General features: G+C 42.5%; 2 protein-coding genes across 17 annotated transcripts in view; one reads left to right on the top strand and one right to left on the bottom strand.

The window, feature by feature from the left end:
• MTUS1 (microtubule associated scaffold protein 1) overlaps positions 1-15,197 on the top strand; it is a 167,692-nt gene extending 152,495 nt beyond the window's left edge. For 10 of the 16 annotated variants that reach the window (XM_025984531.2, XM_025984530.2, XM_072763634.1 and 7 more), the window contains 7 exons: positions 4,066-4,280; positions 5,002-5,107; positions 6,173-6,246; positions 6,392-6,487; positions 8,889-9,005; positions 12,248-12,345; positions 12,895-15,197. In XM_025984531.2, the coding sequence (XP_025840316.2) occupies positions 4,066-4,280; positions 5,002-5,107; positions 6,173-6,246; positions 6,392-6,487; positions 8,889-9,005; positions 12,248-12,345; positions 12,895-13,108 (920 nt within the window). In that variant the 3' untranslated portion in view covers positions 13,109-15,197. The remainder of the gene's footprint in view (positions 1-4,065; positions 4,281-5,001; positions 5,108-6,172; positions 6,247-6,391; positions 6,488-8,888; positions 9,006-12,247; positions 12,346-12,894) is intronic. The other 6 variants (XM_072763637.1, XM_025984532.2, XM_072763638.1 and 3 more) reach the window with 1 other exon arrangement.
• A 627-nt stretch (positions 15,198-15,824) lies between these two features.
• Positions 15,825-25,163, bottom strand: part of PDGFRL (platelet derived growth factor receptor like) — a 66,261-nt gene continuing 56,922 nt past the window's right edge. Inside the window, exons 4-6 of the mRNA XM_025984538.2 lie at positions 21,690-21,983; positions 17,611-17,750; positions 15,825-16,294 (exon numbers count right to left, since the gene is read on the bottom strand). Coding sequence (XP_025840323.2) covers positions 16,106-16,294; positions 17,611-17,750; positions 21,690-21,983 — 623 coding nt within the window. The 3' untranslated portion in view covers positions 15,825-16,105. The remainder of the gene's footprint in view (positions 16,295-17,610; positions 17,751-21,689; positions 21,984-25,163) is intronic.

Raw genomic sequence — 25,163 nt, 5'->3', positions numbered from 1 at the left:
TGAGAAAGAGAGCAGGCATGAGTGGGAGAGGGAGAAGCAGACTCCCCAGACTCCCTGGGGAGCCCAGTGATGCAAGGGGGCTCGTTCCCAGGACCCTGAGATCACAACCTGAACTGAAGGCATACACTTAACTAACTGACAGAGCCACCCAGGTGCCCCCCGCCTTTTTTTTTTAACAGTGGCTCATGTGAGAGGATTTCCATATATCCTATTTGATTTTGAAGTCTGCACCATAGGTATACATTCAAACTGACAGTTGTTTCACTACAAATAAATCTGTTAAAATTCAGCAGAAGTAACATACTATTAACTTCACATACAAGATCGTCTAGTTTTAGGTTCCCTTAGACATTTCTGTCTCTATTAAGGAACATTCAAATCAGCTGGAATCATACTATAACTTTTTATTTTTTGACATTTGAAATTCCAATGGAATTAAGTGAAAAGGCTGTATGAAACCAGGAGTGCCCTGATTAGAAAGTTGTTTGATGTATTTACTGACTGCTTGCAGAATATTTTTCTATTGGCTACTTTCATATAGTGTGTGGAATTCACACACAAAAGCATGTGGGGCTGTCATTTTGTTTGTGTACTTGGGAAGGTTAGTGGAAGGTTAATGGAAGCTCATGTTGTGTGTACTTGCTTGACTAGCATTTGTCTTTAAGTTTTAAAACACTTTTTTCAAAGATTGATTGATTGATTTGAGAGAGCACACACAAGCGGGGAGGAAGAAATAGAGAGGGAGAAGCAGACTCCCGGCTGCGGAGGGAGCCCAATGCAGGGCTCAGTCTTAGGACCCGGAGATCATGACCTGAACCCAAAGCAGATGCTTAACCTACTGAGCCACCCAGATGCCCCTAAACATTTGCCTACTTGAATCATTGTGAATAATACAATAAAAAAGAAAAGTGGAAAGAGTTTTGTGTGACCATCAGCATAGTCATTATCTTTCATTAAGTTCTTTTCAAGAAAAGAAAGAACTTCCAAAATTTAGTTCCACAGGACTGCTTGTCAGTGATGGTGCATTTGATCGCCTCTATAATTTGGCCCCCATCTACCTTGTTGGGTCTCATCTCCCATTGTTCTGCCTCATGGATGTTCTAGTTCCCAAGGCACACTGCATCATCTCCCACCGTTGCTTACAGTAGAATAGTTGTCACTCTCAGTATCAGAATGGCATTTATAATCCTATGGCTCAGTTTTTTAAAGTGCTGACGTAATCAAAACCACAGAGAGATGACATTTCACACCCATTAGAATGGCTCAGAAGAAAGAATAGCAAGTTTTGGTGAAAATGTGGAGAAACTGGAACTGCCTTGCATTGCTAGTGGGAACATAAAATGGTGTAGGAATTATGGAAAACAGGATGGTGGTTCCTCAAGTAACGGAATTACCAGCTGACCCAGCAATTCCACTTCCAGGTACATACTCAAAAGAATTGAAAGCAGGGACTTGAACAGATGTTTGTGTGCTCGTGTTTATAACGGTAACATTCACAATAGCCAAGAGGTGGAAGCAGCCCAACTGTCCATTGACAGCTGAATGAATACACAACATGTGAGCTATCCATATGATAGAATATTATCCAGGTTTACAAAGGAAGGAAATACTGACATGTACTACAACATGTATGAACCTTGAAGACGTGATGCTGAGTGAAATAAGCCAGGCACAAAAGGACAAATTCAGTATGATTCCATTTATATGAGGTACTTAGATTCGCAGAGACAAGGTAGAAATAATTGCCATGGGAGGAGGGATTGAGGAGTTACTGTTTAAGTGGTAGGGAGTTTGAGTTTGGGGGAAGAGAGAAAGTTCTGGAGATAGCAGCAATGGTTGCACAACAGTGTGAATGTACTTAATGCCACTGAACCATACACTTAAAAATGATTTGCAATGGTAAATTTTATGTTGTATATATTTTGCCACAACTGTACAAAAATTTGTTTTAATATGCTACCAAACCTTCCAGACCATCCCAGCTGGATGTAAACCACTTTGAGGGCCATTTATTGGATCCTTAGGTATTGCCCTGTATTGTTGCTTCTCAAAAGTATATGTCTTGTCTTCTCAATTAGACTATGAGCTTCCCAGTGAGCTCCATGTTGTTTCTCACTAGTTTCTAGCACAAAAAAAACATCTGGGTGGGATGGGAGAAAGCACAGGCTTTGGGTGCAGACCATCAGAATCCAAACTGCTTACCACAGTCCAGCCTTCTGCCGCTTACTTAGCTATGTGCTTATAGGCGAACTACTTAACCTTTGTTGGCTCCCTTGTTCATTTAGTGATGAGGTTCTCACAGAACTTCTGGGAGGATCGGATAATGTGTAGGGAGCTTCATTCTGTGCCAGTCACTGAGTAGTAGTTTTATTCTTTTTTTTTTTTTAATGCTCCTTTCCCTTTCAATAAATATTTATGGATTTATTTGAATCTCAGTGGTTCTCTTTAGCAGACACTATTCCTTGCCATTATTCAAGATGGTCCATTTTGCCTCTGAAAGAATCCCAGTAGGGGACACATGACTAATATTTCTACTGCCACATGGCATATTCCCCAGAAAACAAGTCTACCTCGTTGTTGGAAATTCATCCCAGGAACCAGGCAGTTCACATGACTTAAGTAGAATGATCATTAAGCTAACCTATCCTTCTCTCTGCCCTAAAACTCATACTCCTTCCACAACTGCAGAAATATATAATCCTTACCAAAAGAGAGGTGAGGACTAACAACTGACTTATTGGTACTGATTTTATATTAATCCATGGGTATTTTAGGATATTGAGAACTTGCATCTTCCTGACAGAGTAGCACTCCTTTCACCTGTATTGAATGTCAGTGAAGGAAGGCTAGAAAATCAAAAGTCAAGCTTCCTGAGAAATGATAGAGATCTTCCAGGATTTATTATAGTGTGAGTGGGTATGCAGTTATGTGCAAGTTCTGCAATGTATTGTTAATCCTTATGCGTTTTCAGTAGTGGTGATGAAGAGGTAAGATGATCTGATTTTAAATTATGTTTTTCAGATTAGTTTGTCTTTAAAAATAATACCCTTTTGATATGTTCATACATAGCTTTTTTTGGAGATTTTATTTTTTATTTAAATTTTGTTTGCCAACATAGAACACCCAGGGTTCATGCCATCAAGTGCCCTCCTTAGTGGCCATCACCCAGTCACCCCATCCCCCCAACCCCCCCTCGTCTGCAACCTTTTTTTTTTTTTTTCATTTGTTTCCCAGAGTTAGGAATCTCTCATGGTTTATCTTCCTCTCTAATTTTTCCCACTCAGCTTAATAAAGATTTTATTTGACACACAGAGACAATACAGGCAGTGGGAGCGGGAGAAGTAGGCGCTGCTCTGAGCTGGGAGCCGGATGCAGTGTCCCATCCCAGGACCCTGAGATCATGACCTGAGCCCAAGGCAGACGTTTATGGGACTGAGTCACCCAGGCACCCCTATGTCGTAGCTTTTAAAATGTGTTCTTTCTAAAGTAGGTATGCTCTGGTGATTTGTGTTCAACATACTCTAATACTTTGTTTTTATTACTGTATTTTTGAAATCAGCTTAAATTAAGTAGAAGCTTAAAATCCATTTATTTCTTATCTCCGATCTTCTTGCCCCTCGTGTCTTAGCTTCTCCCTTCAGGCTCTTCAGCCTTAGAGACGCCTCAGCCAATCAGAGCCTCCCCTCCTTATGGCCCCTGCACTGATCGGTCAACACACAAAGGGTGCTTCTCCCTTGGAAACCTGGTTCTTTTCAAGTACTAATGTTACTACTTGCTAGATGGTTGTGTGTTAGGCGGGGTGAGGGGGTCGAAAAGGGGTATTGGTTTTGGTTTTTATTTTGTGGTTATGGGGCTTTTATTTTGCTGCCAGTGACCATTTCTTCTTGTTCCTATTTATCGTTCACTTTTATACCATTATATTTGAAAATCTGGTCAAGAGACAACAAAGTACGCAGAGTACTGTGCTAATGTTTCCAGAGTCCTCACAGCTATGTGAGAATGTGGTGAATTTAGGATATTCAGCAGATGAATTTTTTTTTTTTTTGCCTTTTTCCTCTCTTTTAGTCACTGCTTCATCTACCTGTGAGAAATTAGAAAAAGCCAAGAATGAGTTGCAAATAGCTTATGAAGGATTTGTCCAGAAGCTGAACCAGCAGCACCAGACCGATCTATCAGAGCTAGAGAATCGGCTTAAAGAATTTTACACCGGGGAATGTGAAAAGTTCCAGAATATTTATATTGAAGAAGCAGAGAAGTATAAAACTCAATTGCAAGAGCAGGTCTGTGCCTTTGGAGTCTGATCATGTCCTTGGTCATGACTATTTGAATTCCAATTGTTTGACGAAGAACTTCCTTTGAACTTCTTTTTATTTAAATAAGCGAAAAGAGGTTTTTCGATTTTTTCTTAGGATCAAAGCAATGTTGAGTGAAAGAAGGAAAGAAAAAAAGAAAAGTTAAAAAAAAAAAAAACCTTCCTTACTACCTGGAAATAATCCCTTTTGATGTTATACTGCTACATGATTGGTTTGCATTTCTTCTTTTTTAAACTGACAGTTAATAACCCATATTTTTCACTTAATAGTATATCATAAGCTTCTCTTTAATTTTCTCACTTCCTTTTAAAATCAGTTCTCCATTTAGTAAGTATTTACTGAGTGCATACTATATGCTGGGCACGTGCCAGGGACTGCAGATATGAAGACCAGTATGACAGGCATGGATCTTCTGTGGTCCTATCACCGTGAAACATATCCTCATTAATTATGATGAACTTGGCCTTTTGCATCAGTGAACTCTGGAGAACCTGTGTGTTTGTGTTCCTGAGCGGGGAGAGTGGAGAATTGGGAGTGACAGATCCAGCTTGGGTTGTTCTATCCATATTGTCAGGCAGCCTTTTAACTTGAACGCAAGTTTATGTGTCAAGTGTCCTAATACTGCTGCTTATTATTCAACTTAAGACTTTTAATTTTACTGGTAAACTATTTTTTTTTTCGCTTCTAGTTCGACAACTTAAATGCTGCCCATGAAACTTCTAAGTTGGAGATTGAAGCTAGCCACTCAGAGAAGATTGAATTACTAAAGAAGGCCTATGAAACCTCCCTTTCAGGCAAGAATTCTTTTTTTTTTAAAATAGAATCAGATCTAATGGAACAGCATGATATGTTTTAAAATGGAAATGATTCATAACTTTCCCTTCCAGAGAATACCCTGTGGTATTCAGTTGGGAATGTTTTTGCTTTCTTTTTGCATTGTTCATTGTAAACAGATGCCCTTTCCCCCTTCGGATGCAAATAATAGTTTGTCACAAATGCCTTTTAAGATGTGAGACTAACTTTTATAGAACATAAAGGTCTTTTTGGCAGTGGTTGTTCTTTACCACTTGAAGTTGCGGAAGTTGAAAGTGTTAGTTTATATCCTGGACATGGTGAAGGACCCATGCTAAGCAACACTTGCTTGCCAATAGTCTTGCACAACAGACAATGCTGTGAAAAGAACATGGCACTTGCTGAGTTAAGAAATAATTTTTTAAAAAATTATTTTATCATGATTAGAAAGATTGAAGTAGAAGGAATAGAAGGAGCCACTTCTTTAAGAACACAGAGGGTAGTAGAAGTTATTACACTTAGCTCTGCTTGTCCCATAGAAGAAGCCTGTAGACACGGGGTAAGAACTGGCTGGCCTGCCTTTGGCAAAGGCTTTTCTCATCAGAAAAATAGAGTTGTCACATGAAGTCAGAGATGATAATATGTAAAGGTGACTGGCCCAGGGTAGATATTTAGTAAACATTGTCATTCTTCCTTCCTGCTAGAATTGGGTTCAACTTTAGACTTGTGTTTGATTCATGAAGAGCAAATGGAAAAGTGCACAGGAACTCGAGTGCAGGAGTGTGAAGGCCAGTGTTTGAGGCCCACACACCTGAGATGGACATTCTGTATCCTGTGGCCTCTGGGCCTCTGTGCTCTCCATCATGAAATGGAAGTATCTGTGTTCCTCCCATCATAGGGCTAATTGGAGAATAGCTAGCTTAATTCATTTAAAAGCATTTTACAAATATAAAGTAACATAGTCATACGGCCTCAGAATCAACTCTTAGATCTCCGTGCTTTAACAACTATAGAATACAATGATCTCATAGGATGTCATTGCCTCCAAAAAAATCCCTTCTTTCCAGAAATCAAGAAAAGCCATGAAATGGAAAAGAAATCACTTGAGGATATGCTTCACGAAAAGCAGGAATCGCTGGAGGTAGGTAAATCTTATTTACACCTGCTTCCCCAAAATACCCTCATTCCTGAAGTTTGTGTGGTTTGGGCAGTGTTTCTGTGTACATTTGCTATGTTTCTGGTCTCTGCCTGTTAACTTGTGCTCCACATTTCATTGTTTGTTTTAGAAACAAATCAATGATCTGAAGAGTGAAAATGATGCTTTAAATGAAAAGTTGAAATCAGAAGAACAAAAAAGACTATCAAGAGAGAAAGCAAATTTAGTAAGTTGTGTGTGCTTCTCCATCACTACCGAGTTTTCTTCTGCTCAGCTGCCTTGGAGGGTCAATTAAGTGTTCAGTAGCTAGAGAAATGATAAGGGTTTGGGGTCCTTTTCATATTTTACAGAATGATTTTTTAAACTGGCTTCTTTGTTCACTGGTGTCTTTTTAGAAAGCCTCAGAACTGACATACAGATGAAGCTCAGTACATTGCAAGTGGCCTAAGCTGATAGCCACAGGAAAACAAGAAAACTGACAATGAGAGTTAGGGTATCATGGGAAAACTACACTTTTTTTTTTTTTTTTAACTAACTGGTATATTGAGATATAATTGACATATCAGGACATTCACCTCTTTAGATGTGCAGTTCTGGTTCACAAGCTGTGCATCAGTCACCTGTTATCTACTTTCAAAACATTTTGCCATCCCCAAAAGAAAACCTGTACCCCTTCCTCTCCACACCCCATGTACCCCCTGCCCCCAGCTCTAGGGAACCACCAGTCTACTTTCTATCTCCATGGATTTGCCTATTCTAGACATTTCATACAAATAGAATCCTGCTCTGTGTGGCCTTTTTGTCTGGCTTCTTTCACTCAGCTTATGTTCTCTAGGTTGATGCATATTGTAATATGTGTAGGCACTGTGTTCCTATTTATGTCTGAACAGTATGTCCTATGGATAATCCTCACTTTTGAAAAAGTACAAATTTATCTCATAAGCTCAACTTTCTCTTGCAACTTGTATCCTTACTCCCCTGCCCCCACCTTACTTTTGAGAAAAAAAAAAATTCTTTTCTGTTTCTATCTCCACCACCATTTCCATTCCATATATTTGTACATGGAACTGCAGAAGCAAAGTTATTTTGCCACTTAAAATCTGCCAGCTTGAAAAGTACGTGTGTGTGGGTTCTCAGTGAAATCTTTTGCTGATGTCTTTGGAGGACACCCTCTAGACACTTGAATACAATTAGATGAGATCATCTCCAGTGAAACTTCAAAGCTATTTATTCTGGAAGATTCTTAGACAAAGCAGCGATTAAAAAAAAAAAATCTCTAGACTTACATGCAGGGTGTAAACCTTCAAGTGGTTCCAGAAGCAGATTTTAAAGAGCTTCCTGGAACTGCAGCAGCTTTTGAAAATGAACGGAAACAGATTGAGGAAAGCAGGGTTACCTGATGCCTGACCTCTGTGGGAGCACATCTGAGGCAGGCACAGGCTGGCTGGGAAGTCGGCAGAGCTGCTGTGGGGACAGGGCTGTGAATGCCCCAGTATTAAAAATGGATGGATGGAGTGATTATTCTGTCCCCTTTTAACAAAAACAAGATGGGATTTGCTACCTCTGGGGAGGGCGGAACACCATATGTAAAAGGATGGCAGTACTTGAGACCTCTGAAATTTGGGAACGAGCCCTGGATTTGCAGGCTTGGGTGTTATGCCTGCTCTGGCACTTTCTGGCTCTGGCATGTTCCCAGATCTGGGTGTCTGAGTTGTGGAACTCACTATCTCCCGTGAAGTGAGGGGTTTGAATAAGTAATCTGCGAGGACCCATTCCCTGATCTTCCTTAAGGATTGATCCGGAGCATTAACCACTGCCCAGCAGGATAGTTTGGATGATCAACACTATTGACACTTGTCTGAGAAAATCCCTATTAAACAGCTGATCAGTAGATCTGATGCTATCAATTTGTATGTTTTGAATGGTTCACTTGGATTTCCATAAATAAAACAAGGAGTCAGGATTGCACCCTGGTGGTGTGCTCCAAGAGGATGTCTCCCCTTATGTGGTGTTTATTTTGGACAGAATTTTCACAGTGCATGTGCTCTATGCCATATAGGGATCAGGTCACAGAATAAAAAAGAAGTATAGGCCAGGCCAATATAGTCCCATCGTAATAAAAGTCCCAAAGACACAGGACATTATTGTCATTTTGTTGTTTTGCAGAGCACCCTATAAATGGACTGCCTTTTCATTCCTGATCAGTTACTGACTTTGTTGAGAGAGAACAATTATTCCCTTTTTCCCTCCAAACACCAGTAAAGGACTTGTAATAGCTTCATCTCTAGCCAAAGTTGTTTTGTATTGTAAGCAATGGGTTTTTTTCTCTTCCAGTAAAGTACTTGGTACGACCAATATTTTTCCATGTTAAGTTCTGATGAATGAGTGAAATGTTTGTTTTCAAAGATGATATGTTTAATTTCATTCCTATAACCAAAGCCTTTGAGATTACAGTTCTTAGCCTTTTTTCCCACTTCTTTCTCTGAAGCTGCTGTAAGAAGCTGCTGTAAGTCACTTGCTATTTGTTTGCCCAATTTCTAAATCTAATCAAATACACTTTCTATTAAGAATTTAACAACATGTGTTAAACAGTCAGTCAGAGCTGTGTTCTGTTGTGTCTGTTCCAGAAGAACCCTCAGCTCATGTATCTGGAGCAAGAGTTAGAAAGCCTGAAAGCCGTGCTGGAGATCAAGAATGAGAAACTACATCAACAGGACATCAAGTTAATGAAAATGGAGAAACTGGTATGTTTCTTTCAGAGTTTTACCCAATAGAACAATGTCTGTGGCATAGGAACTGAGCTCTGAACTAGAACTGTGGAGTCATTTTAACTGCTGCTTAAAGATACTTGGAAATGTGCAGACAGTAGAAGAGGTTACATTTTCTTCTGTGGGTTTGCTTGAGGCTTATCTGTTGCTGCCTTCTGGAACATTTTTTTCAAGGAACATATAAAGCAGCATTTGGGTCCTTGGAAAAATCACAACAAACTAATTAGGCTTCTGTTTCAGGCATCTGTGAATCTTGACCCATCTAGGAAGAATTTTAAAATCATGTAAAAATCAGTACTTGAATATATCACCAACTCTAGGCTGGTGTCTGTATGCCCAAAGCAGTTGAATATGTAAGCTAACCACCTTAGGGCAATTCAACTTTCTTTCTAAATTCTTAATCTCTCTCGTGAAGTAGAATGTGATAGAAGAGTCGTGCTCTCAGAAAATTAATCTGGTTGGATAAATGCAAACATTATGAAAAATATGAATGAAGCTGAGTTTGAGGCCCCTAGGCCAGAGCACTGATGTCAACCCATGACAAGTCTCCCCGGAAGTCCGTGCTCGCCCAGCCCTGGAACACAGCTGCTGGTAGCCAGGAGTCTCACCAAGTGGGCAGGGTTTGACAAGGCAGCCTCAGTGATCCCAGCCATTGCTGTACTTTGCTCTTGACTGTGCCAGCTGCCTCACGGTGCTTGTCCCTTGTCCTCTGTCCCCTAGTTATGAGTGATTCATTATTGAGTACTGAGTGCCTCGTTCAAGCTCAAACCAGCTCTGGACAACAGGGAGTCTAGAGGCAACTCTTTGTTTACTTTTTTGTTTGTTCAGGTTTTGGTGTTTGGTTTGGGTCAGTTTTCTTCTAGAGACACCATTACCTCACTGTGGAGGGGAAGGTAAAGGTGAAGCCCCCATCTGGATATATGAGTGCTTTGAATTGCCAGGAAGTTTTGATTTTTCTTTTAAGGGAAGGAAAGAAGAACCCTTAGGATTTATTAACATGCCTAATCTAGTGTAGACACCAGTTCCTGCCAAAGGGCATCCTGTAACATCAAGCCTGATACCTCAGCTAACGTGGCACTCACTGGTGATAGTTAACCTGGTTAATAATTTGTTGCCCCATATGCCATTCATGCATCCAAACTTTTTGAAATACCATATACATGAAGAACAGTCTCTGCTGTAAAATTACCAAGACATTATAATTTTTGTTGATCCATAAATATTTTTGTTTCTTGCCATGTCCAAGAGGTTATCATGGTATTAGCATTGCATGCACATATGCAGAAGAATGAGTTGATTGATAAAGTAGTCACGGGTTTACCTGTTGGTAGGTATACCTCAGTGAATGTTACTGTGGGCTAGGTTTCAGACCCCACAATGCCAGTATTGCAATAAAGTGAGTCAAATGCACTTTTTGGTTTCCCAGTGCATATAAAAGTCTATTAAGTGTGCAATAGCTTTATATGTAAAAACAAACAAAAAAACCTCAATGCACATACTTTAGATAAAAAGTGCTATCTAAGCTTTCAGTGAGTTGTAATCAGTATTCACTGTAATCACAAGTCACCATAGCAAATGTAATAATACTGAAAACGTTTGAAATATTTCCAGAATTATCAAAATGTCAGAGACCTTGAAGAGAACAAATGTTATTGGAAAAATTGTGCCAGTAGACTTCCTTGACACAAGATTGCCACAGATCTTTGATTTGTAAATAAATAAATAAATAAATAAATAAATAAATAAATAAAATAAACAATATCTGCAAAGCACAAGGAAGTGAAATATGATAAAATGAAGTATGCTTGTATTTGTAAACTCTAAGCCTCTGTAGAAATAAGGCTCGTAGAAAGCAAGGAGGCTTTCTCAGCACAAAAATTTTGGTATGAAGACTAGCTTTGCCAGTGGTCAGCTGTGTGGCATCACTGGGGCTAGTCTCTTCTATAAAAAGAAGAATTGGATGAGATGATACTATCAGGCCAGTCCCTGCCCAGTCTCTCATTCCAAATCTCACCACCTCATGTTTTATCTTGAATTCCTTTGTGATGACTGGGAGTTCCAAGGCTCCCTTTTTTTCTTACATTGTCTCATTTGGGGGAAATTTATTCCACCTGACGGGCTTGTCCCGAGCATTTTCTGGATCATAGGAAATGGTAAGAACACCAGGACTCCGAACCAAAAGTCATAATCAGAGCAGGCGAGTCATACGCTGTAGAGACAGGGATTATTAGAATTAATTCTGTCAGAGCTGTGATGTCACTACCAAAGCAAGTAATAACAGCTTACCTTGAGAAAGTCATGGGATGTAATCACCTCTTTGTCACGTTAAGCAATTAGATGTCTTCTGGGATTATATCTTTTAATCTCTCCCCTGATCAATTTGTTTTCCTTGAAAGCTTAGCCTGGGTAGGCCAGCAGGAGAACAAATGTCTCTTCACTGAACCGAAGAGGGAGGCTCTCTCTGATGCCCCTCTTCCCGGTTGGTGCCCTACAGAGCTTTGAGAATCAGCACTTTGTGCGGCCACCCCAAGGTAAAGGCTCCAGAGAACCTGGAAACCATGTGGAGGGCCACAGTAGACATTGCCAAGAACTGTTAACTGCTGGCCTGCTAGGAATTTTCTTCGAACATGGGAATTTTTTTTTCTCCCGAATTTACTGTAGGAAGCTGTAGTGCAGGCAAGCTGCTGTTCTCCTTTTACCACCTTGAAACTGAAAGAGGTGCACAGCCCCCAGTGCTGCCCAGGGCAGAGCACCGATTCTCAGGGGCGGTTCTAAAACAATGTGACCCGGAACAAATCCGTTCCCCCTGGGTGTCTCAGTGGCCTGGCATACATTTTTTTAAAAATCTGTCTCCAGGGATGGCTCAGTGGTTGAGCATCTGCCTTTGGCTCAGGGCATGATCCTGGGGTTCTGGGATCAAGTCCTGTATCCTGCTTCCTGCAGGGAGCCTGCTTCTCCCTCTGCCTATGTCACTGCGTCTCTTTGTGTCCCTCATGAATAAATAAAATCTTTTAAAAAATAAAAAATAACTTAAAATAATAAAAATATATCCCTAGATGCTCTGTGTTGCTGCTTTAGATTCTTCTTGAACGCAGATACTTCAGTCTATTACTAAACCTACCTTAATTAAATCTGCCAGTGCTCTGGGGTGAGGAATGTGCTGAAGGGAGTGGCTTTATTTTTAACCTATAAACATTGGCATTCTCGTTTACACCAAGGTGGACAACAACACCGTGCTGGTTGACAAACTGAAGCGATTCCAGCAGGAGAATGAGGAATTAAAAGCTCGGATGGACAAGCACATGGCAATTTCAAGGTAAAAAAGAAAAAAGAAAAAACAAAACGGTCCTGCGTTTCCTGAGCTCCTCCCTTCCTTGAGCGACAAGTGTTGCTCTCTCAACCTTACTCCAGCGATGCACCTCTGCAAGTGGGACTGAAGCATGTGGTTGAACAAGTGCTCACGGCCCCATGGAAAATTAGATGGGAACACTTTTTGTGCATTTGCCACCACAGTGTGGGCCACTGCGGTCCCTGGCTTATTGATCCTGAGCGTGCTTTTGGGGAAGGAGCATCCCAAGTCCAAATAAGAAACAGCCCCAGATATAAGAGAGTCAGAAGACATGGAGAAAGGCTGTGGGAGGGTCACCCAGCCAACCATGACCCCCTCCCCAGCCTGCCCCCCTACAATGGTACTTTACCTTTGGCTCAGGTTCCTGGTGTGTGGCCAGCAGCCACACCCCCTTGCCCAGCAGTTCTGTGCAGGGCTCCCCTTTTGTTCCCAAGGGCTTGTTTCGGGGGCTCAAATTTTAAATGCTAAGCATTTTTTTCAAGTGCCCTTTTTTTTTTTTTTTTTTTTGTCTTCAAGGCAACTGTCCACTGAGCAGGCCGTTCTGCAGGAGTCTCTGGAGAAGGAGTCCAAAGTCAACAAGAGACTGTCCATGGAGAACGAGGAGCTGCTGTGGAAGCTGCATAATGGGGATCTGTGCAGCCCCAAGCGGTCCCCCACGTCTGCCGCTGTCCCCTTCCAGTCCCCAAGGAACTCCGGCTCCTTCCCCAGCCCCAGCATCTCACCCAGATGACGCTTTCTGGAAACCAGGAGACTGTCCAAAAGCATCTGTACAGGTCTGCGGGACTGACCCTCACCATGCTCACGGGAGCAAGAGCTACAGTGATGGACGTGTGATGCCCACGCTGGGACTGGAGGGTCGCCACCCCCGAGGCTCCATAGGAGACTGGAATGCTGCAGGAAGACTTGCACCCAGCCCAAGAGCCTCCTCCCCAAAGATCTCCGAACGGATCTACATGGACACCGTTGCACAAAGCACTTAAAGAATGAGAGGGTCTTGTTCATTGCCTTTTTCACCTAAGCATAAGGGGAAAAAACTCTCAGGGGCCTGTTAAGATTTATAACCTTTATAATGTTCGTCACCACAGACACCTTCTTGTGATTTTTACTTTGGTCTGACTGGGGATGTATGAATGAGATGGATGCCCGGAGTGTCGTGTGTCTGATGCTGTCTCCTTTGCCGTGTACTCAAAGTCAAACGCGTATATCTGGGTATGTACTAATCAAATAATAGCGTACGCATTTCTGCAAAAGCCATAGAAGGAGGAGCAATAGTTGCTTGGATCAAGATTCTCTAGCACCAACTCGGCTCAAGCCCTTGACAGTGGGGAGCAGTAATGACAGGAAAGGCTTTGACTTGTCCGCGTCTACACAGTTCTGTATCCTTCTGGAGTAACTTGGCAGTGTTTCGGTGTTGAACCATGTCAGTTGATGCTACTTAGATTTTTTTTTCTGTAGATTTGTAACGTACCCATGTGAACCTAACTTGAGTCTACAATCTATTTTCTCAGGCTATGAGCAAATATAGAACCCTAACTTTTCTAAAAATCTGTATAAAGAAAAAGGGCAGCACCAGTGGATTTGCTTCTGCCTTACTTTGATCTATGCCCACAGATTGAAACTATCTGCTCTCCCATCATCCTCATCCCCCCCCCCTTCCTCTTCTCCACACCTCCTTCCCCACCACCCCACCTCTCACCAGAGCCACAAAGGCAAACCTTCTACCTCCTACCTACTTTTCTCTGGGACAAGGAATATGCTTTTCCAGAGCCAGCTCATCATCAAAGTGCCAAAACCACTTTCCAAACAAACCAAGGCCTGGCTCTCATAGAACACATTTTGGGAAACCCTAGAGAGGATGAAGAATAAGTCATTAGCTATGGTAGGATTCCATGCTTACTGATGCGTAGGCACAGCCTGTTTCAGGCAGTGATACAGTATTTAAAAAATAAAATAAAAAATTGGGGGGTGGCGGAGGAAGATAATGCTAAGTTTCCATGTACCCTTTGAGGAATCCTGCCATGAGAGTAGCAGAATAGTCAGTCAATGAATGGAAAATATGTAGTATACACAGCTCTGAGTTATATTTCAGTTTCTTTTCAGAACTTATTACCTCCCCCAGTTCTAATACTTTGGAGGGAAGTAGAAGGAAGAATTGTGGCTTTATCTCCTTCTCCCTGCAAGTCAGTATTTACTAACCTGTGTTGCTGAGGTCCAGTGGCTGTACAAGTGACCCCTATAGTGTAGTAACAGTCGGGATACTAGAGGTGGATATTTGAGTCCTCATTTACACACACACACACTACATAGCGAACTGATATTCATGGTGCATGGTGGGATGCATGGTGGTTTTATTAGTGATTGTGTCTGAAGCCTTGAACCTCCAACAGCTTCTTATGTATATAACCTTCTGTTTGCTTCTGATAAATGGGAATCTGGGTTCACTGCCGCCTCCTGGAATATCTCTCTGCCTGCCCTTCTGGGTTGTTTTCAATGCCATTAGCCAAAGTTGGGTTTGCCATCTCCTACACATGGGAAATCTTGTGCTGTTCCTTGCTGTCCTCCATACTGTTTAGGTGTCTGGGGAAATCAATCTCACACAATTAGTACAAAATGTCTTCAGAAAATGGGAGACAACAGGAGAGTAGATAGGAAACGAGACTGAGAACTTTAAGATTTTTTTCCAAACCAAATGTTTTTCACGTAGGATGCAAAATGTTGGCACGTCATAAAAATATGGATGTGTAAACTAGTTGTGCTCAGTTTGTAGTGATGGAAAATGTATTTTACTTTGATCAAATAAATAATGCTGGAATATTCAATATAAGAACCGCAACCTCTGACCTACTCCACCCTCCAAAGAACCCAATTTTTCACCCTTCTCAAGACCCAGGTGACCATTTGTTTCCCAGGAGCTTCCAATGCAATGACCAAATTGGTCACAGGCTGAAATCTGGCTCTGAGAGCCAGACTTACAGGTAAGTTTCTTTGAATTCTAAGCTGTGTGTATTGGAGAAATTTTGACTGATCTTAACAATTTTGCTGTATAAGGTAAGAAAATGGGAAGAGCTAAGCTCTAAATATTTTTGAAGATGGTAAAAAAGCCTAAATGAGGTTGAATCCTCCTTGATCTAGAAATCTATCTTGTATTGAAAATCTTTCAAAACACATACTCTAGAATGACCCATCTAGAGCTAGTACTTTGGAGTGCAGCAGCTGAAAAAAGCAAATTAACGTCATTTTTTTTTGATAACTTTATATGCAATATGATACATAGTTGAACCATGTACTGTTCCATTTTTAGATCCTCATGTATTATGGTTGTGTTATCAAATAGTATCTTAAGTATTGACCCAGGCATGCTGCCAACAAGTCCTTCTGGGTGTACTTCCTAAACAAATACTTGGCTCATTTTATATTTTTTATAAAATCTTGCTCATTTAATAGAGTTTTAATTTTATCAATGCTTTTTTATTATAAAAAAGTAGAAAATGCATGTACATAGGTAAGCAATCAGAATACATGCTTTCTGTCAGAGGAGTTAACACTTCTATTATTAGACCGAGTGACTTCCTTTTAGTTTGGATGTCTGGGTCTGACTCACAGGGCCGGGGGTGGGGTTTGGCACTTGACATCAGCCTCTGGCAAAGCATGAGTCAAAAGAACCCCAAAGCGGGTCATGTATATACGAATGAACTTTCCATCAATTCATTATACTTCATTTTCCAAGTCAGGAAAACTCAACAGTGGTGGCAACTGTAGTCTCCCCTTGGAGATTCTGAGCAGTGCAAATATAGTATCCTACATCAGTGGTCTCCAAATCTTCGATTGTCATGACGCTCTGGGAGATTCTTGTGGTGTGCCCCAGGCCTCTATGGATCAGCCGCCAAGTGTCTTGAATTGTCACAGGCCTTTCATCCTGTTGAATGACACCCCCATGCGCTGAAGCACAAGCAACAAGCTGCTATAAACAGCTCCCATTCACCCAACACCGTTGGGTGTTCTTTTCAAAGTGTAAAATACGTACTTAGACTATTTGGTATGTGTAGCACAGGGGAGCTTTTATGCTGTATAAACATTATACTGTTTGGCACGTTCTTTCTGCTCTTCAGTAAATGGCTATTTAATACAAAATTTATTCTTTTGGAACCCCAAGAATGTGGAACTGGTATTAGGCAAAAAAACAAAAAACAAAAAACAAAAAAACCAAACAAACCACTGCTCTCCTCTTTACATTGCTCACTCAATAGTTCTTAGTCTCAGAATTTAAAGCCAAATGTGAATGAATAAGAGCTCCTAACTATTCAGATTTGAGGGAGGGAGAAGTAGAATTAGTCAAATATGCCAAAGGGCTCCAGTGGGGAGAAAAGTTGTACCGAGGATAGGTAACATGATGCCCTCGATGACATAACTCCCTATTTCTAGAAAGTAAGATGGTCACTTTTAAGATGCTTCATCCAACTTTGGTAATAAGAATGTAGTGTGTTCTGGTTTAGTTTAACATAACTGTAATATTACCAATGTTAATAAATACCCTTTCTGCTCATTAAAAAAAAAATCTGTTGAGCATCATTGATGTCTTTGAAGTGTGGCAACACTTCCTTTACTAGGAAACTACTTTTCTCTGGGGAGAGTTATTTTCCACCAATCATAGCCCGTAAACCAGAAGTATATTGGCTACTGAGTCTGTCTTGGGAGGCCAAATCTCTTCTGGCAATGAAGGAATTATTCCATGTTGGTAGCAAAGCTGTTTATTTTAGTGAGCAAAACAGGCACAGAGGCTAAATGGGTAGTTATTGCTCTTTGGAAAGTCTATTTTAAAATTATCTCTGGCCTCATAGCACCTTTTTGCCATGGCCTAGGCTTATATGCCCACTTGGTGGATGTCCTCACCACAGGGCACAGTTTGTATGGGGAGAGCACTCTGCTGGAAACTAATTGGCCTCCAATCGACCCAGCATTGGGGGTGGGGAAAGAGGGAGGCCCCATCCTTGCTTAAAGGTTATGAAGAAAACCTATAGAGAGAGTATGCTGAAGTGCCTAATGGAATCCACTTTTTCCCTGTCCTTTTAAAAAAAAAAAAGATACTTTTAAATATACTGAAATCTCTTAGAAAACCAATAAGCCTGCACTTCTACCATAGTTTCACACATTTCTCACACTTCTTAAGTTCCTATCTCTTCACTTAGGGGTGAGGATGGGGGACAAAACTGAATGGAGAGAGCCCACCCTTACCTTCTGTCCTGGATAGATCCACCTGAATTCCACCTCAACGTCAGGTTCCCCTAGGACAGTGCAGAGAACACTGAGGTCATCCCCACTTCTCACTTTGTTTGAGGATGCCAAGATGGTTGTTGATGGAGGGCCTCTGGGAACTGAAAGAAAGGAGACAGGGAAAGTGAGATGGAATCCATGAGTTTGTCTCTAATGGAAAAAAATCTTGAGACCTGCTCAGTTCTTTGAAAGGAACTGTAACATTTCTGCCTGCCTTCCAGCTTTCCCAGCCAGCTTCAGGCCTAGGCTATCCCACCACTTCTGGTTTCCTTGGATGCCACCTCTCTACCTTGATGGTCCAGGATGGGGTACTCATCCAGGACTCCTGAGCCCCGCCATTATATTTACACTAGGAGAGGAGGCTGACAGTTCTGGCAATAAGAGAAATAAGAAACATGAGAAGAAAGTGTGTGGGGAAAGAGCAAGCAGACTGTCAGGAAGGGGCAGGCTGGGAGGAGGGCAGCTGAAGGAGTGAAAAACAGACCAGTGTGGGGCTGCCCATCCTCAGAAGGAAGAGGAGAATGTCTGAATCTGAGGAAAAACGTCTGCAGGAAGGGCACGAATACTAAATCTGTTCATAGTACCTTTACTTCACAGCACTGCAGAAACGTTTCTTCACTAGGGGTTCGTTCCCCCAGGACATTTTGATGGCAGCCTCGAGCAAGGCAATGGATTAGGAGCTGGGGCTGTAGCAGTAAACAACATAGACGTGGTCTCTGAGCCCTTGGGAGCCTCTAGTCGTGGTTTGGGGAAGGCAGACACTGAGCAAGTAATTGTGCAGTGAATGTAAAACTTGAGCTGTATTATGAATATGGAGAAGCCCAGTATGTTCTAGAAGTTCAGAACAGTCTGAAAAGCAAGGAAGGCCTCCATGATTGGGAGAGCAGTGTTTGGACTAAAACCTGAAGGGTGAGCCTAACAGGTCTCCCTAACAGAGGGAGAAGGTAGGAGGCAGCCACAGCCTGGGAATCACAGCGTGCAGAGCCTCCAAGTGAGGAGGATGAAAGCCAGGTGGGCGCAGGGCAGGGAGGAGGAGGAGCGCAGAGGCTGGTCCAGCAAGCACTTGAGTCCACAAGCAAGATTCTGCCTAGAGGCCTGAGAAAAGCAGGAATCTACTAAATGGCTTTAATTTTAATTCTAATCAGGTACAATGTGGAGGACAGAGAGAAATGGGGAAATCAATTGAAAAGATAGTTAATACAACTAATACAGTCCCAGGAGCAGATGATGACAGTTTGAACTTTTTTTGCAGTAAGGATGGGGAGAAATAGGGCATGAAAAGTAAGATGTGAAAAGGATTTGATGGAAGAAGTGAAAAGGACTGGGAGGGAGGAGACAGGACTGTCAGGGTGACTCCTAGTCTTGGGCCAGCACATGGGTGACTAGTGCTATTGCTAAATCTGGGAAAACTGAAGAGCCAGGTCCTGGAGGAAGACTCAGTTTGAGGCAGGGCCCATGAAGCAACCAAGTGCAGATACCAGATGGGGGGTTGGACACCAGAAGCTGGCACTCCCAGAGCTGGGCCACACACACTCGGGAGCTACTGATGAGCAGACATGAAGCAGAGTGTGGGTATGGCCGAGGCTGGCCAGGAGGAGAATAGGCATGAGGAAGAAGAGTGTCTTGTGGACCTCCAACATTCACAAGCTGGGGAGAAGCAAAACGCTGACAAATGAGAATGTGAAAAGTCAGGGGAAAGGAAAACTTGAAGCCAGGGAAGAGGCATTTCACATAGGTGTCGTGTAATCTAATAGGATGAAGACGGACACTTATCTACTGGATTTAATAGCCTGTGAGTTCCAAGGCCCTGAGCAAGAGCTGCTTTGGTGGGACACAGGGTTGAGAGATGAAGAGAGTGTAGGAGGGAAGGAAACATGGAGAATGGGGAGCACCCTCTCAGGGCATTTGGCTTATGGGATAAAGAGAAGACCTTAGTGGATGGCTGACGATGGTCAAGGAGGGTGTAGACTTACTTGGTGGTGGCGTGTTGGGGGCCATTGCCTGCTAAATCCCATGGCTAAGAACAAGAGGCAATAAAGAGTCCAAATTCTCATTTTGGAGAACCATTTGTTCTTGGGGCCACTCATGCCTCTTCAGGGCTGCTCAAGCAGCAGGATTGCACACACAGACCACCCACCTTGGTCAAAGAAGAGTTCTTGGGGAAAAGTACATGAAAAGGAACCATTTCTTCAACTCACCTACAGGGGCTATGGGCAGGGGGTGCTTTCTGCCCTGGAAGTCAGGAGAGGGAACCCCAAAAAAATCAGTTGTTAAGGGGACAACATGTTATCCTGCAGTAGGAAACTCTTTGCTGGCTGCCCCTGTGCCACCAGGGCAGGGACAGGGGACCTAGACTGTGTCTCTGCTGTAAGTTTCTCATTCTGACATGTTCCAGAGTTAGGGGAACAGAAGGACATAGAGACGTCAGGGGCTATATACTTTCTGAGATGACACCACACCATGGAGCAAAGAGTACATGTGAACAGCAGGGCCTTCAGCAGAGGACCCAAAAGGAGAATGGGGTTGAATCCGACAAAGGCATATGCACGACAGGGGCTGCTTAGGGGTGAATTCCTTATCCATGGCAAGATATTGGAGCCACCATCTGTCCCATTGGGTTCAAGGATAAGCCAGGTCAGTAAATACTACCAAGAGACAACTGCCTCTGGACTGCAGCCTCTCTCCTTCTACCCCCTCCACCACTACAACCCCCCCACCCTGCACCGACTCCGAGATGCTGGAGTCACCAGTACTGCCTGCATGCAGGTGAACAGAGCAGAAGCAGACTTCATGTCAAATGTAGGGTTAAAGATTTTAAATGAACAGTGTTAGAAACTGGAATGAGACTGTCTTACTGATCAAAGTGCCTGTTGAATGTTGAATTGGACTGAGATCATTAAGGGACCCACGTCCCTTAGGAAAGTGGGTTTCAATATGGCAGAGTTGAAGAAGAGGAGAAAGATGTATTTCATATATGAATGAACTCACTGAGTCAAAACTCACTATAATCACTCAAAAAATAGTTCCATTTTTACCAGAGAGATTTGAGCATACTTAAGTTGTGTCAAGAAGTGGGAAATGAGGCCAACTGGAAGAGACTGAACTTACCCATCCATAGCATTTGCCAGTAGCTCTTGGCACGGGAAAGGCTAGAATCATGTTCTCCAGGGTGGTATTTCCATGGACAGTGGGAGGACAACAGATGGGCAAGGAATTGAGGGCACTGACAGAAAGCATAGCAATGTCAAGGCCTGCACCCCAAGCTGGAAGGGCAGGAAGGGCAGGAGGGCACTGGGAAATGTGGGGAGGAGGGTAGAGGTGAGGACAGGCCCAGCGGAGTCACTGATGACTGAGCAACGATCTGAGCAGGCATGAGGCCGTGTGTGAATTGGACGTCTGACTCAGCGAGTGACTATCCAGTTAGAGCAGCTGTGGCTGAGGACAGGCTGAAGTTGCAGCTGAAGGAGGGGTTCCCGAGGTGGAAGGGATGAAGTGGTCAGTGAAGCAGGCGCGATGAACTCCAAGTGGATGTTGACATCACCCAGAAAGTGAAGTGACAAGGAGGACAACAAGCGAACAAAGGCAGTGACTGGAAAGGAGAAGAGAAAGGTGGTGAAGCCATGAGACTCAGAGTAGCAGAGGTTCCTAACAGAGGATGGGAGGGCGAGGGTGAGGAAGTGAGAATGGGCACAAGAAAAACTTGACCTTGAGTTGGGGAGGGATGGTGCCCTTAGGAGACCATGGATTTTGGTTACAACAAAGAGGATGCTCTCATCAGAGAGGATATTCTAAGAGGTTGGAAATACTGGAGAATTGCTGATCCATCACACAGAGGTAGTACCAGAGTGAATAGTGGATGAAGGGAGTCGAGGCATGTTGGGTCAGGTCACAGGCAATTCTAGAAATGGCGGTAGAGCAGAGGAGCCTTTAAGAACAGCATTCTGTGCCTCCTAATTTCCATCCACAGTTGGGAACAGCAGTACATGATACTGACCAGCCGGAAGAGACTAAAGTCTACGAACTGGTAGGAGCAGGCTCACCTTCCACGTAGAGCAGCTGGTACTTGACTGAGATCTGAGACTTGCCCCCAGCCTCCGCCTTGCAGTAGAGCACCCCCTGGTGGTCGGAACGAGGTTGCAGATACACGAAGCCTCTCTTCACATCATAAACAATGTCTGTCCCATTGACTGGGATTTCCTTGGCTGGGAACTCCCTGTGGAGGGTGACTTTGGCTGACAGGACAGTCACCCGACAAGGAACCACAGCCTGCCTGTCTGGGTTCAGGTAGACAACATCAAAGTAACTGGGAGAAGGTACAAAGAGTTCTCCTTTCTCTGCAAAGGGAAAGATAGAGATTTATTTATTCTGGAGAAACAAGAGTACTTTAAGGATTTTTACATTCTAAGGGCACAAAAAGGGACATGCCAATATACTCCGATACTAAGTCTTTATTCATAGAAAAAGCTATTTTTTTAATGCTTCCCCCACCCCCTTTTTTTTTTATAAAACAGATTTTACTTCCCATCTCCTTAAAGGAAACAAAGAGGTTTGAGATCAAGCCCAAATCAGGCCCATGAATTACCCCACTGAGGAAGCAGGGAAGGAGACTGATGTCTTTAGGAGGTTAAGAGAAAATTTAAAACTCTTGAACAATCTGCTGTGAGTCTGGAGACGTTAGCCCCAGAGCACATGCTCCGTAATGGCCCAGTGGGAATGGTTCCCAGCCCAGCAGAACCTCTGAGAGGCCCAGCCCAGCAAGAGTGCTGGTATCCTCATATATCCTTACAACCCAGAGGACCTCATTTCCTGCCAAGGTCAGTGGAAAGAGAATCAAGTAAGGACAGCCAGTTCACTAGTCTCAGGTTCTGAGCTCTGCTTGTCTAACTCTAGGCTGGGGAATTCAGTCCATTTCTTATATCTTCCTGTTTCCTCTGAAATCACTCTCCCTGTACTTTAAATTCTGATGATGGCATTTGGTCTTACAGAAATGAGAGAAACAAGGACCAGCTTGCCCATACATTTATTCCTGAGGAGAGTCAAGGGACTGTGGGTTAGGGTTTTGTTTTTGGCATGGCACATTAAATCCTTTGTTTTCTGGCTGATTCTGTGGGGCAATATTATAGTTCTTGCTAAGAGAAATCTTTGAACGTAATCATACTCCAACATTTATTAAGTTGTTCCCTGTTTTTCCCTCTCAACGTTCCTGAAACAAAGAATTATTCTTGGCTCTCTCCTCCACTAGCCCTCAGTGTGTCAGTTATATGATATTTTAGGTTGGGGACAGAATTCCTAGACACAACATCAAATGCCTTCATGGGTCAAGAGTTCTTTGGCTATGAGTGCCCAGTTCAATGACAGGGAAGTCTTTCCCTGGCTCTGAGATGGAGAAGGAATTGAAATAGGTCATGGGTCAGTGAATCTCCATCTTTATAAGGCTCTATGTCACACTGAGTGATTTGTGCCACTTTCATGATCAATTGGCTGAAAGTTAAGGGGCACTTTGGTCAATGTTGTATCTAAAACCCATGTGTTCACACAGAGTAAGTCTATATCCTTGGATGTGTCAACATAATCTCTGTGCTTCTACATCCCATTTGCACAGAGAAGAATCTGGAGTAGTAAAGATAGCTTTTGAGCAAAAGCACTTGTGGAATTTCTGATTGTGAGATTTAGAAGCGACATTTATTTTAAGGTTTTATAGAGGGAACTGAACCAGTAAACAAAGCCAGGAAAATAAGTGAATAATCCGAATCCCAGAATATAAAAATATGATCTTGTACTATAAAACAGTCTCTGATTAAGGAGGGCACATATGATGTGATGAGCACTGGGTGTTATACTATATACTGGCAAATTGAATTTAAATACAGAAAAAAAATATCTGAAAGAAGTGACCACACCAGTTGCTTTAACAGAAAAAAAGACATATTTGTAATTAGCAGATTCCATCAACCACCAACAAAAACTTTGCTGAAGTTCATCTAAAAAGTTTTAGATGACATATGACCCCTGCAAACATTTGCAGCTAATCAAGTAGATGGCAAGCATTACTTTAAGAAAACTAAACACATGGAAATTCAGATATTCAAAAGAAAAACTAAATAGGCTATAAATTCATATCCAGATTTCAGCAAACTCCATATTTAGTAAAGTGCTCATTAATGTGGTTTTAGTACATATGATAATTGGTGCCCAAGGCTTTGCCGGGAGAAAGCCCTGCTGTTGGTAATGTTCTCCCCTCGACCAGGGTGGTAGTTACATGCGTATTCAATTTATTGAGTTCAATTTATTGAGTTGTATACTTATATTTTGTGTAGATTTCTTTTTTTTTTTAATTTTTTTTTTATTATTTATTTATGATAGTCATACAGAGAGAGAGAGAGAGGCAGAGACACAGGCAGAGGGAGAAGCAGGCTCCATGCACCGGGAGCCTGACGTGGGATTCGATCCCGGGTCTCCAGGATCGCGCCCTGGGCCAAAGGCAGGCGCCAAACCACTGCGCCACCCAGGGATCCCTAGATTTCTTTATATATACTTCAATAAGAGCTTAGAGAGAGAAAAAAATAACCCTGAGAGCCCCCACCCCAGATAAAGATTAAATAGAATATGTGGCAGTCGCTTAATCAAAAATTGTACAAATCAACAACAGTCAAAAAGAGGCTTCATAGTGTTTGCAATCAAACTCTGGGAAACACACAAACATAATGAATGCCAGACATTTCTCTACGTGGGTAGCGGGGCAGCATATGTTCTGAAAGAATCAGAGCCAGCAGCGGGAAGCTCAGCTTCCAGAATAGCTCATCTTGGTTTCACAAACCCACCCATGCCTGAAAAGATAAATGCTAAACCCTATACTGAAAATCTAATTGGTCTCTTGGCTTGGTGTGGAGAAAAGAGAAAATGATATAACTCATAAGGTCATGTCCCTTTTTCATCCAGGTTTCTTTAAAGTTGAAGTAAATATTTTAGCCTTCCTGGGATTCACTAAAGAGCTTGCCATAAATTAAGAATGAGGACCTGGCTCTGAAACTCAGACGGCCCTTAACCCTAGTGGGACGTTCAGCTCAAGGGGTGGGGGAGGGCCTTTAGTTCAAAATTTCAATTCAAAACCCAATATTTTAGGAAGATGTGCTAGTGCTAATCATGGCAGGGAATCTTCATTCTGCAATTTGAGATATGGCATCAGTCCTTGTCCAGAATAACAGGCTCTAAGGGCACATGGGCATTTCTGTGCAGCACATTCCAGAACGAGGCTCACAAGGGATTACCTATGAACAACTGTTAGCAATTCTCCTGACAACACCAGTTATGCTAGCTAGTGTCCTCTGCCTGCTTATCTACCTATCACTTTGTCCTAGAAATGGATCAGGGCAGCAAGAGCATTAGATCCCAGGTCAGGAAAATAAGGGTTGACTCTTTCTCCCCACTACTGACATGGAACACTGAACGAGTCACCTTGCCCTTTCAAGTCTTGGTGTGAGCATCATAATTTCTAAAATAGAGACAGTAAAGTA

Source organism: Vulpes vulpes, chromosome 7, assembly GCF_048418805.1.
Source record: "Vulpes vulpes isolate BD-2025 chromosome 7, VulVul3, whole genome shotgun sequence".
In the NCBI taxonomy this organism is placed as follows: domain Eukaryota; kingdom Metazoa; phylum Chordata; class Mammalia; order Carnivora; family Canidae; genus Vulpes; species Vulpes vulpes.
Note: the sequence above shows the minus strand (reverse complement) of the source record. Positions and strands in the feature narration are given on the sequence as shown.